General features: G+C 41.4%; 1 protein-coding gene and 1 pseudogene across 3 annotated transcripts in view; one reads left to right on the top strand and one right to left on the bottom strand.

Moving 5' to 3' along the window:
- The window catches only part of slc35d1b (solute carrier family 35 member D1b), a 57,686-nt gene extending 57,041 nt beyond the window's left edge, over positions 1-645 (bottom strand). Inside the window, exon 1 of one of the 3 annotated variants that reach the window (XM_059563937.1) lies at positions 187-645. In XM_059563937.1, coding sequence (XP_059419920.1) covers positions 187-368 — 182 coding nt within the window. In that variant the 5' untranslated portion in view covers positions 369-645. The remainder of the gene's footprint in view (positions 1-186) is intronic. The other 2 variants (XM_059563936.1, XM_059563938.1) reach the window with 2 other exon arrangements.
- A 1,113-nt stretch (positions 646-1,758) lies between these two features.
- Positions 1,759-11,322, top strand: LOC132154355 (uncharacterized; annotated as a pseudogene).
- The last annotated feature ends 1,501 nt before the right edge of the window (positions 11,323-12,823 follow it).

Genomic DNA, 12,823 nt, shown 5'->3' with positions numbered 1-12,823 from the left:
GTGCTGAAAGCTATTTGACCAGTTTAAGTCATAGCAAAGGTAAATAAGAGTAAAAAGACACTATAAAAGTTTAAGTGGTCAGATCTATACACTGGCATTATACATTGGTACATCTAGTAATAAAAACACTAGTATGAATAAGCTAACATGAAACATAAATTAATATAGTGATGTTAATGCGATTACCTGTAATTAGTGAGAACGCTCTTGTTAACGACAACAATAAGGAAAGAAGAGAGCCCATAGAAAGCTGCAGCAAATAACTTAACAAATAATGCAGATCTGCCAGTCCCGCCTTCTGGGGAAATATTATATTTTTGGTCATTCTCAGTGGAACTCACACAGAGACGTTTTCGTATATCCGCCATGTCTACCCAGATGCATGCGGCTTTCTGTTAAATAAGTCCAATCACTTTTCTGCATAAAAAATCGTTCCCGTTATTGAAGTTTTTGAAGGGACAACTGTGTTTCAATTCAGAAACTGTGGCCGTTTCTCAATACACCGTGTGCAAAAGTCGGATTTGCGTCCTCGGTATAGTTCGGACTTTCCAAGTTCAACTCGGAAGTGCGAACTCCCGAGGACGGGAGGACGCAAGTCCGGTAATTCTGTAAATGGAACCAAGTGTGTAACAGCAGCGTACTGCAGCACCCCCTGGAGTGTAAAAATGAGTGTGCTGAGGGTGCGGTGTTAAAATAAATGAATGAACAATATGTAATAAAGAAATAATAACATTTATTTTATTAATTTGTATATTCATTAAAATTCATTGGAAAAAGTAAGCCTACAATGACAAGAAGCAACGGTTAAATATGAGTTAAGTTGGATCAAATTGACTGTGAAAGTCGTTTCAACTGATTAAAGTTATAAAACTTACATTAAAAAAAAAAAATGTTACCATAATTTTTGGATTATATTATGACTCGAAACATGTTTCTACCATATCCAAATTAAGAATTAATGGTCATACGATGTTTCTAAAAAGAACATTATTTTGTGTAGTTGATGTATTGAAATCAGTTTATGTGGTTTAAGTTAGAAAAAAAAAAAAAAAAAAAAACATTATTTTCCACATATTGTACATTATTGTTTCTCCTCTATGGCCCGGCTTTTCTGAAACATATAGATTTTTTTCTTAAGCAAGACAAAAACATTAAAACCCATTATAAACGAGGCATTTGTTGCATCCAGTGGGGACAGTCCTCGCGCCCCCCAGCTCTGCATATTTTGCATGTTTGTTAACACCCCTGATTCAGATAATCAGCTCATTAGAATTGAGTTCCATGCATGAATTGACATGGTCCCTACATAGTGTTCATTGCTCCGTACTCCCTGAACAAGGGAAATCTATAGTAGTTTACTTCACTTGTGAACAGTCATTCAAAGGATTGCGCTGCGCAACGTCTTCACACATGGACAAGTGTGACATCATATACTTCTGTAAATAAATACAATTTAAATTCACGTCTCGCACTCTTCAATGCACTTTAAATGGAATATATATGTTCGCTTCGAACTGGAATCATGGCGGAATATCCTGTGATGTCCACTTAGCAGGGCACTTACGTTTGAATAGAATAAATTATTATATAACAATTTATACTGTCTTTTTAGGCATTGCGTTGCATCGTGCCGCATACACATAAAACTATGTCTGCATTCCATGTGATCAGAGAAATGACAAACAAGCGCTGCTCAAAACCCATGTATGAATCATCATAGGCAAATCCTTTACATTCTACAGGGGCAGCATTGAGGGCATGCTGACCAGCTGCATCACTCTCTGGTATGGGAACTGTAGTGCAGCAGACCGCAAGACCATCCAGCGGACAGTGAACACAGCTGCAAAGATCATCCTTGCCCCCCTCCCCTTCATCCTTGACATTTTCCTTACACGATGGTCCAGCAAAGCCAACAGTATCTTTAAGGACGCTACCCATCCGCTACAGACGCTACTGTCTCTTTCAGCTTCTACCATCAGGAAGACGGTACCGGAGCATCAGAGCCCTCTCAGCCAGACTGCTCAAAAGCTTTTTCCCCAGGCTGTTAAAGCTGAAAGGACCTCTACAGCCCTGGTATGGTAGAAGCTGAAAGAGACTGTGGGTAGGGTCCTTAAGGATACTGTTGGCTTTGCTGGACCATCTTGTAAGGAAAATGTCAAAGATGAAGGGCAGAGGGGCAAGGATGATCAGAACATTGTGAAATCCACACATACAAGTCAAAAAGCATATAACACCACACATTACATACTCAGCACTTCACTGCACTCAAACACACATGCAAACAACACCTCAAACATTGTGTAATAAATACCACACACACACATACAACACCACAAATATAAAAAGCATGTTGATACTTACTGTTCAGTTTTCTGTATTGTCATTTTTAAAAATGTTTAAAAATGTTTTAAAAGATTTTAAGTTGCATTTGTAAAAAATGAAGTAATTTAATATTCACCAGTTGTCTGTCACGTTTCCACTCATTGTTATATAGAACTAATTTAAGTATTGAGCAGTACCTAGGTATTTTAAAGTACAAAAACTTTTATAATAGGGTAAGCAAGACTTTTATTGTAGAAATAACTTAAATGTATTAGTAAAATCTACTTAAAATATTGTGTTAAACCAACTAATAAATTTGTTCATTGGGATACTCAAATATTTAAGTATTGCTGACTAAAGATTTTAAGGTAACACTGCTTAAAATTCCATGTTAAGTTTACTTAAGAAAAGGAATGCAAAAATGATGCACTACTGTATATTTTTAAGTAAATAGCATATTATTTTTTTCAGTGCAGTTTAACACTGAAACTGCTGAACACATCTCATCATTGCAATCAAAACTAGAAATTCAATTAAGTTTGAGGTTGTTAAAAGTTCCACACCAGAAAATTACCATATGAATGAGGAAAAATCTGCTTGTGATCAATTTATTTATTTTTTCCTTAAGGCACTAGATTTAGACCTCTTGTTAAGATGTTGACAATGTTCACATTTTACACGTCGTACTCGTTTCTTTCAACATTTCCGCTTGACATTAAAGCGTAGTTCTAATGTGTACACTCCATCGGTCATAAGTATTAGCATCTACGGAGTGGTCCATTCTTTCTGTTTGTACATTTTTGGTGGATTTTGTAGAGTGAATATGTCATCTTCTTGTAACATTATCGCAATTAAGAACCATAACATTAAACTACATAATCTTGAAAAGGTTATACGTAGACATAGTCTTTTATACAGGAACTATGGTTGCCCATCAGAAATATGTATCAGTATAAATAAGTAGTAGCCCTTTATTGTCACTAGTCACAAGGACCAGCGAAATTAGCCATCAACCTGTCTGTAACAATTCAAACTTCATATTCATCGGGAAGAAGGAGGCGGGAACCGGCAGACAATCAAATGAAACTTTAATAATCAAAATAAACACAAAACAGCACAACAGCCCCTCGCAGACGACTGTTGCGCACAAATAAAACGCAAACACAAAATAAAGTCCAGGCCTGGTCCTCTCTCGTCCTTCACTGTCATCGCTCCAGTTTTATATCCTTCCATCTCCTTCGTGGGACCCGAGACCGGTGGGTCGAGCAGGTGTTGCTCATCTCCAATCACTCCACCGGCCTCGCCTCATTCCCACAGCTCTCGGCCCCGCCCCACTCCTCACATACCCCCATGGCCCCTCGCAGGCCGGGGGGTACCCACGAGACTGCGCTCTATGCCCCCCCCTCCCTCCGGGGGGACTGCTCACGGTGACCTGCGGGAACCTGGGGGTAGGACAGATGAGGCGAGAGAAAAGGAGATGGAAGGAGGAGCGACAGAGACGAGAGAGGGGAGAGAGGAAAAAAAAATTCTGGTTCCCAGATGCACTGCTGCTCGGCCTTCCACCAGCTGGGTGATCTCCTCCGCGGTACCTGGCGGTGGCACTGGACGGCCCTCTGCGGACGGCACGACACTCCTCCGCCGCCCAGTGGACAGCGATGGCTATTCCGGTTTTGGGCAGCCGGCAGGAGTCCCCCGTCCCCTTCTCCTCCCCATTCTTGGCGGATGGCAGCAGGCTCCGGCAGCCATGGCGAATGGCAGCGAGCTCCCCCGTCCTCAGCAACTCACTCCAGCCCACCGCCTCGAGCGTCCATGGCGGCACAATTCCTCGCCTGCTGGATGGCACCGCGGATTCACCACAGCAGCGAGGGATCTTCAGCAGTGCGTCAGCCCCTCACGGACGACTGACGCACACAAATAAAAACCAAACACAACTAAAACCCAGGCCTGGTCCTCTCTCATCCTTCACTGTCATCGCTCCAGTTTATATCCTTCCATCTCCTCTATGGGACTCGAGACCAGTGGGTCGAGCAGGTGTCGCTCATCTCCAATCACTCCACCGGCCTCGCCTCGTTCCAACGGCTCTCGGCCCCGCCCCACTCGTCACAGCATGTTACGAAGATAAAATCTTTAACAGTGTTCATGATTACATTGAAATGGATATAAACATACAAAACGATTTAATGACAATGACAACAATATAGCCTAATGCCACATACACAAATGCTTGTTCTAACTCTTTCACCTAAAATTGCGAGATCTCTTGACTTTATCAGTGTGTTTAACGGACGCTAGGTCTCATCACGCCTTAGTGAACTGTAAGCCACAATGTTTTTCATTGCAATAGACTAAGAAACAAGTACAATTTTATGCTTCCATGACTTTGCTAATTCTTTCTGTTTAAATTTGTTTCCTGCAGTTTCACCATTCTTACAGACATGGGGACTTGTGACTTGGTGACTTGGACTCGAGTCGACTCGAGTCGCTATTTTTATGACTTGTGACTTGACTTGACAAAAAATAAAATACTTGAGACTTGACATGGACTTGGAAGTTAAAGACTCGGGACTTGACTTGACTTGAGACAGGATGACTTGAAAGACTTGTGTTAATCAGATCATGTTTTCAGTTTGAATATAAAATATATAAATTATTTTTAAAAATAAAATTGATTACTCAGCTGGAGCGCAGGCTGAGAATCTCGTTGTCATGACTGGATCAGGACACTATCATCAGTCATGCCCTCTCTACCTTACGCACCGCGTGTGCGTCGCGATCGCGTTGCTTCCATTATGAGCGCGCATACCGGTGGCGCATACATGGTGGGATAGGCCACATCGTGCTCGGTTTGCAGACAAGACTCTCTGGAATCTTATATTTTGCAAGTGCAATACCTTGTAATAGAGGTAATGACTTACGAATATACTCTGAGAGAGAGATTGTGTGTGTGTGTGAGAGAGAGAGAGAGAGAGAGAGAGAGAGAGAGAGACAGAGAGAAACACACTCGTGCTTCACCTGATGAAGGAAACCCAAACTGAGTCTGACTCCAATCACAACCCCAACATTCAGAAACTAATTGACAAAAATCTGAAGTATAATTATGATGAAAAAATGAAAAAATGAATTTGAGCTCCAAACCAAACTCCAGTGTTATTCGGCCCTAAACAGAACCACAAAACTGGCAAATTACTTATCACTCAAGCAATTAAAAGAAAGACAAATCCTTTCAAAATATCGACTCTGTGATCATGATTTGCAAATAGAGATGGGTAGACATAAAAGGTCTTGGCTACCGCGAGAAGAGAGGCAAACACTGTGAGCTGAATCAAACAGAGGATGAGAAACACTTCCTTCTTGTCTGTCCCAAATACAGCACTACAAGAGAAACATTCTTCCCACAGTTTGAAGCTTTGAATTGTTCATTCTTGTCTCTAAATGACTCAGAGAAACTTCTCTATATACTTGAAGAGATTGAGAAGGCAGTCACAATAGCTGCTAAATATTTATACACCATACACACCATACGAAAGGGATAATTTATTGTATTCAACTGTTTTATTTGATATTCTTAATTGTATATAATTACTATTATTAATATTAGAAATAGGATCTGCTGTTGCTATTTTGATTGTATTGCATTTTATTGTAATCATATTTTATATTTTATTCTGTATCTAAATGCTATGGCAATACTGTAACTCAAATGTCATGCCAATAAAGCAACTTGAACTTGAACTTGAGAGAGAGAGAGGAGAAATGTAAGAAAGTTTAATGTTGTATGTAAACTGTGTTTGAGGGGAAGTTGTGGCCTAATGGTTAGAGAGTCGGAATTGCAATCGAAGGGTTGTGAGTTCGAGTCTTGGGCCGGCAGGAATTGTGGGTGGGGGGAGTGCATGTACAGTTCTCTCTCCACTCTCAATACCATGACTTAGGTGCCCTTGAGCAAGGCATCGAACCCCCAACTGCTCCCCGGGTGCTGCAGCATAAATGGCTGCCCACTGCTCCGGGTGTGTGTTCACAGTGTGTGTGTGTGTTCACTGCTCTGTGTGTGTGCACTTTGGATGGGTTAAATGCAGAGCACGAATTCTGAGTATGGGTCACCATACTTGGCCGAATGTCATGTCATGTCACGTCACATCGTTAGAGAGATAGGTGTTAGGAGAGGAGTCTGTTGGATGTTTAGCTGTTATTTGTTTTATGGACTCAATGTTGAAAATGTAAAACATTTCAAACACTGTTGGCAGAAGTGAAAAATAAATAATTTTATGAAGTTACAATTTTGTTTGATTCCATGATGTATTTTACTGAACATGAGTATTTACAATGCAAATCCAAATTATTTTAATTTACTGACAGTTACTTATATCTTGTCTTTTAACTTTATTAAGATCAGATTCTGCAGGTAAAATTACAATAATAAGGTGACTTGACTTGGACTTGACTTACTACAGGACTTGACTTGACTTGACTTGACTTGACATAACTTGTGACTTGACTTGACTTGACTTGCCCAAGAAAAAAATACTTGGGACTTACTTGAGACTTGAAGGTTAAGACTTGAGACTTACTTGAGACTTGCACATGTGTGACTTGGTCCCATCTCTGCATTCTTACCTTATTTTCCCCAACTAATTGTAATTCTTAGGCCTTGTTGTTTGTTTCCTAGTTTTTGTCGTCATGTTAATACGCTCTTTGTTTAAACGCAGCAATATCTATGTGAATTTGCTTGTTTTCATAAAATATTTTTTCAACCTCATCTTTTACGTTATATTATTATACTGACCTAGTTCATATCAGATCCAAGTTTGTTTCTTAAAATTTATCTTCCCTCTACTCTCGTCCATTCTATCCCCGTTAGAGTATCCATGAATTTTATGCTTCTGGCATACTCATTGTAGGTCACTTTGGATAAAGGCGTATGCAAAATCATTAAAATCCAAAAATTTGACTCTGAGAAAAGAATAACGAGAGAAGGGATTCAACCTTTTATTTCAAAAATATATTGTTGAATTTACATTCATACATTGTGAGAGGTTGTCGGGAAAGCGCAAGCAAGTTCCGCTCCAGGACCAAGCGGCACTTCGTACAAAGTGTACAAGAACTGTCCTAAACTCCTGCTGCGCCTGTGGAAGATCCGGCATGTCATTTGGAGGAGGGGCAGGATCCCTGATCAGTGGAGAGTTGCAGAAGGGGTCTGGATTCCGAAGGAGGAGAACTCCAAGAAGATAGACCAGTTCCGCATTATCTCCCTTATGTGTATTGAAGCAAAGATCTTCTTCAGTGCAGTCTCCTACTGGCTGAGCACCTTCCTCTCAAAGAATACGTTTATCGACACATTAATCCAGAAGGGTGGAATTGCAGGAATGTCTGGGTGTTTGGAACACACAGGATTGGTAACACAGCTCATCAGAGAGGCTAGAGAGAACAAGGGCAATCTGACAGTGCTGTGGCTCGATCTGGCTAATGCATATGGCTCAGTACCACACAAGCTTGTGCAGGTCACTCTGACAAAACATCATGTCCCGAGCAGAATCAGAGACCTTATCACTGATTACTACAACAATTTCAGGATGAGAACCTCTTCAAGAGTGGTGACATCAGGCTGGCACAAGGTCGAGATCGGAATCATCATGGGATGCACCATCTCCATGATTCTGTTCTCCCTGGCCATAAATATCCTCATTGAGTCTGCTAAACCGGAGTGCAAAGGGCCCAAGACCGAGTCAGCTCTACGCCAGCCACCAATCAGAGCATTTATGCATGACCTCACGGTCACAGCAGAATTAGTGCCAGGCTGGCGGTGGATTGTTAAGGGTCTCGAAGAACTAATGGAGTGGGCATGTATGCTTTTCAAACCAGCTAAGTCAAGATCAATGGTGCTGAGAAGAGGAAAGATGGATGATAATTTTCGGGCAGATGGCTGAAGACAGTGGATCGGTCTGGATTGCCAGGGAAGTTCAAAGCTTGGCTGTACCAATATGGCATTCTTCCCAATGGCCACTACTCGTCTACGAAGTGCCAATCTCGACTGTGGAAACCTTAGAGAGGAAGGTCACCAGCCACCTCAGAAGATGGCTGGGGCTTCCAAAAATTCTAAGTTGCACTGCACTTTATGGGCACCGCAACAAACTGCAACTGCCACTCAAGTCCTTGGAAGAGGAGTTCAAGGTAACAAGAGCTAGGGAAGTGTTGCTATATAGAGGCTCATATGACCCAAAGGTGGCAACGGCTGGGATTGAAGTGAGGACTGGGAAGAAGTGGAAGGCTGATGAGGGTGTTCGAGAAGCAGAGGCAAGATTACACCATAAGAGGCTGGTGGGGGTGGTAACAGGAGGCAGGGCTGGACTGGGTTCCTTTTCAACTACCCACATTGACTCCATCAAAGGGAAGGATAAGAACTGCCTAGTCCAGGAGGAGGTGAGAGCAGTGGTTGAGGAAGAGAGAACTTGCAGGACAGTAGGAAGGAGGCAACAGGGTGCCTGGTCACGGTGGGATAATGCGATCGAGAGGAAAGTGACATTGGCAGAGTTGTGGAAGACAGAACCACAGCGGATTAAGTTTCTCATCCAAGCGGTATACAGTGTGCTTCCCAGTCCATCAAACCTTCACATATGGGGCAAAGTGGAGTCTCCAGCATGCCCACTGTGCTCCAAGCATAGAACCCTAGAGCACATTCTGAGCTGTTGCTCAAAGGCACTGGGAAAGGGAAGGTACAGGTGGAGGCATGACCAGGTACTGAAGGCCATAGCAGAAGCTATTGCTACAGGAGTCGAGTAGGCCAATCGCTCCCAACCCTCCAAGCAAGCCATTGACTTTGTCAGAGCTGGAGAGCTGCCAAAACCAGCCGCAAAAACATCTGCAGATATCTTGGCCACTGCGAGGGACTGGCAACTCTTGGTGGACTTGGAGCAGCAACTCAAGTTCCCCAACCACGTTGTGATCACCACCTTAAGACCAGATATTGTTCTCTTGTTGGAGTCCACCAAACAAGTAGTTCTGTTGGAGCTTACTGTCCCCTGGGAAGACCGCTTGGAAGAGGCCTTTGAAAGGAAGCTCGCCAAGTATGAGGGACTGGTCAGCGAGTGTAGACAAGCCAGAAAGAGAGCGAGTTGTCTCCCAATAGAGGTAGGATGCAGGGGATTTATAGCCCGATCCCTGTCCAGAGCCTTCAGTTTGTTAGGTATAGATGAGGTGAGGAGGAGAAGAGCCATCTGCAACCCACATAGCAAATGTCTTCTGGCCCAGATCAGGGCCACACAATGACTTTTCCCTTGGCCCAAGTACCGCAAAGAATGACGGCCCAGAAGTGGCCCAGAACTGGATTAAAGACTTGGGCCACATATGGGCCATAACCGGCCCAAATCTCAGGCAGTTAATCAGCCTTAGCTGGCCCTGATCTGGGCCAAAACAGGTTTTATTACTGGTGCCAATTCTCAGCCTTAAGTAAACCAGAATCCCCAAAACTGAGCCACACCTGAGCCTTATATAGCCTAGACCCAACCCAGACAGCAAGCAGTGTTGGCCCAGATCCGGCCCGAATGGATTTCACGGAATGGATTTCCAGATGTGGGCCGGATCTGGGCCAACACTATATTACTGTCTGGGAATTTTAATATTTCATATTATTTCCTTGTATATTACCATGATCACAATTATCCATTTTGTGGCATGCTTTAATGTAGACACAAGCTATGCCAATAAAGTACATTAAACTGAATAGAAAATCAGACTTAAACCCACACATCATGTAACTGTGCAATAAAAAATGTATTGCATTGGTTTTTCTATTTATTTTTATAAAGAACAAATCAACAAATAAAGAGTGAGTGTATAAAGTATACATTCTATAAGAGAAGCGTAACAGATAGACACATGTAACTTAATCATAAGAATGTATTACAGATGTGACAAAGAGCAGTAACACAATAGTCCAAATGATGATGCATTGCAGTTGCAGTCCACTCTGGCAGAATATAATAGTAGCGTGAGGAGCAGGGCATAATTTAAGTTGTTAAATGCTGAAAATACCATCCCGATCCACTCCCTCAAGGAGTGCGGTTCTCATTCAAAACACGCATCACCAGAAACACGGCATGTCGCAATCTATGACGAAACCGATGAGAGCCAATGAGCGTTTGATATCGCTGCTGTAAAACTTGTTGTAAAACTTCTTAACGGCACATTTTTAATCAGTTACTATAGCTACAGAGGAAGGAGATACATATCGGCAATGAAGCGGTTTGAATTTGGATCTGTTTCTCACACCAAGCATCACATGGATACAGGATTTAAATAAAAATAAGATACTTTCATGATCATTTTATTTAATGCTTGTGCATGACAGCATACTAATAGAAATGATGTGACCCCACTCTCTATTATAGATCAGTGTGTATCCCATAGTAAACCAAATAAATATTACATGATAATGGTTAAATACTTTCTCTCTTTCTCTTTCTTTTCATGTAAGGATTCTAAGACTATTTGTACCAAGAATAATAATATAAAATGTAATAAAATTATAATTAAGTGCAGTTTAATGCACTTGACTGATTTACTTAATTTTTAAATGATAATGTTTCATTCTGTTTTGACTTGCCATTTCAAAGACTACATTTTAACAATTACTACACTTCATTAAAATATCTGTGATCATTTAACCATTATCATGCAATATTGTATTTATCTTGTTTATCACGGGTCACATAATATGCTGCCAGTTCTTAGCCTGATTTGGGCCACATATCACTGGACTGATCTGGGCCACACTCCTCCCACCAACAATCGGCCCGGATATTGTTTGCCGGATCCCCGCCGTGCCGTCATTTTGCCACACATGGCCCAGCTCTGGCTGAAAGGATACATGCCATTGCCAAAAGGAGGCCAGGAGTGCCACCTTGAGGCCACATGCGTTTGCTATGTGGGAACATCAGTGAATCACCAGAGAAAGCCTCAAGATGGCTATGGCTAAAGAGAGGAGATCCGTGGGGGAAGGGTAGCTAGATTTGCCAACTGGACAAAAGCTGTGGTCTGATCAGCCATTTACAATGATTTGTAAAGAAAAATTTAAATTGCATGTAAAGCTGTTTTTATATTGTTATTTTTAAAATACATTTCTAATGACATTATTTTTCTTCTCTAGTTTGTTGAAATACAAACATTTAAACAGTGAATGTCATTACTTTTTATTTAAGGCTAATTCATTAAAAATTACATTTAGTTTAGTTTAGTTTATAAATTTAGCAAAATAATCATTTTTATTTGTTTTACTTTTTTCTAGTTAATTAACAAGTTTAGATTTTATACTCTTGAAACTATCACTGAGAGATTACATGTGATGTGATTCATTCCATGATTCATCAACACTTTCTGATGATCATTCATGTTTATTTGCTGTGGTAACTAGAAGTTAAAGGGGTCATATGATGATTTTTTAAAGATCATTATTTTGTGTATTTGGTGTAACAGAATATGTTGACATGCTTTAAAGTTAAAAAAACACATAATTTTTCAAATACTGTACATTATTCTAGGACCTCTATGCCCTGTCTCTCTCAAATGCATCATTTTCTACAAAGTCCTATCAAAAGTCCCTTCCAACAAGTCCAGTCTGCTCTGTTTGGCCAGCTGACCTAGTGCATTGTGATTGGCCTAACAACACAAGCACTCGTCAGAAATGAAATGACAGTTAATAATGTCCTTAGTTTTACCATTAGTTCAAGCCTGAAAAGGGAATAGATTGGCCTGACAGACACAGTGATGAGGCTCGTATGTGTTTGCAGTACATAAGCCACAGTTGGTTAAGACTGCTGGCTCTGCATTTCAACATTCAATAGCAAGTACTTAAACTAATAACAAAACATACTTACAAAGCGCAAGATTGTCGTAAAAGTCAGAATTACCTCCTCTCCAAGGTTCATGAAACGTTCATCCATAAAATGCGTTGCTGTTCTGTTGTAAGTAATCATAAAGATTCCTAAATGCATCTACTTTTGGAAGGCCAAATAAAATGTTTTAGCTTTCGCTTAGATACACACAGCATCTCCCTGACATGGCTGCCTCAACACTAACTGCGGTTACTGAAACCAAGCCTTCTTTCTTTGCGTGAACATTTGGGTGGCATGGACTGAGAAGGAAGCAGCTGTGCTTCAATGCATCTCTGCTTAAATGTTTTGAAGAGCTTTGGGCTGATGGGTGAGTTTTCAGTCCACAGGGCTAATGCTGCATCAGACACTGGTGTGTCTTGGACATTTATGGCAGTCATGATTAGAAGAGAACCTGAGTCTGAGTCAGACTCTTGCAATGAGAAGAGGAAAGGGTCTTGGTTCTTGCTGTTCAGAGTTGAGCGAGCTCTTGGCTTTGACCTTGCATCGTCAGCCAGTGAATGGGGGGCGGTGTCTGTGGCTTGACACTGCAACTCGTTTGGGTTTACTGACTGGAGGCTTGCGGACTTGAGTCCAGATCTTCAGGTGCTTGAAGTCTATTAAATGTTCAAAGCAGTCGT

The sequence above is a fragment of the Carassius carassius genome, chromosome 12, assembly GCF_963082965.1.
Source record: "Carassius carassius chromosome 12, fCarCar2.1, whole genome shotgun sequence".
In the NCBI taxonomy this organism is placed as follows: domain Eukaryota; kingdom Metazoa; phylum Chordata; class Actinopteri; order Cypriniformes; family Cyprinidae; genus Carassius; species Carassius carassius.
This window is presented reverse-complemented; position numbering and strand designations above follow the sequence as displayed.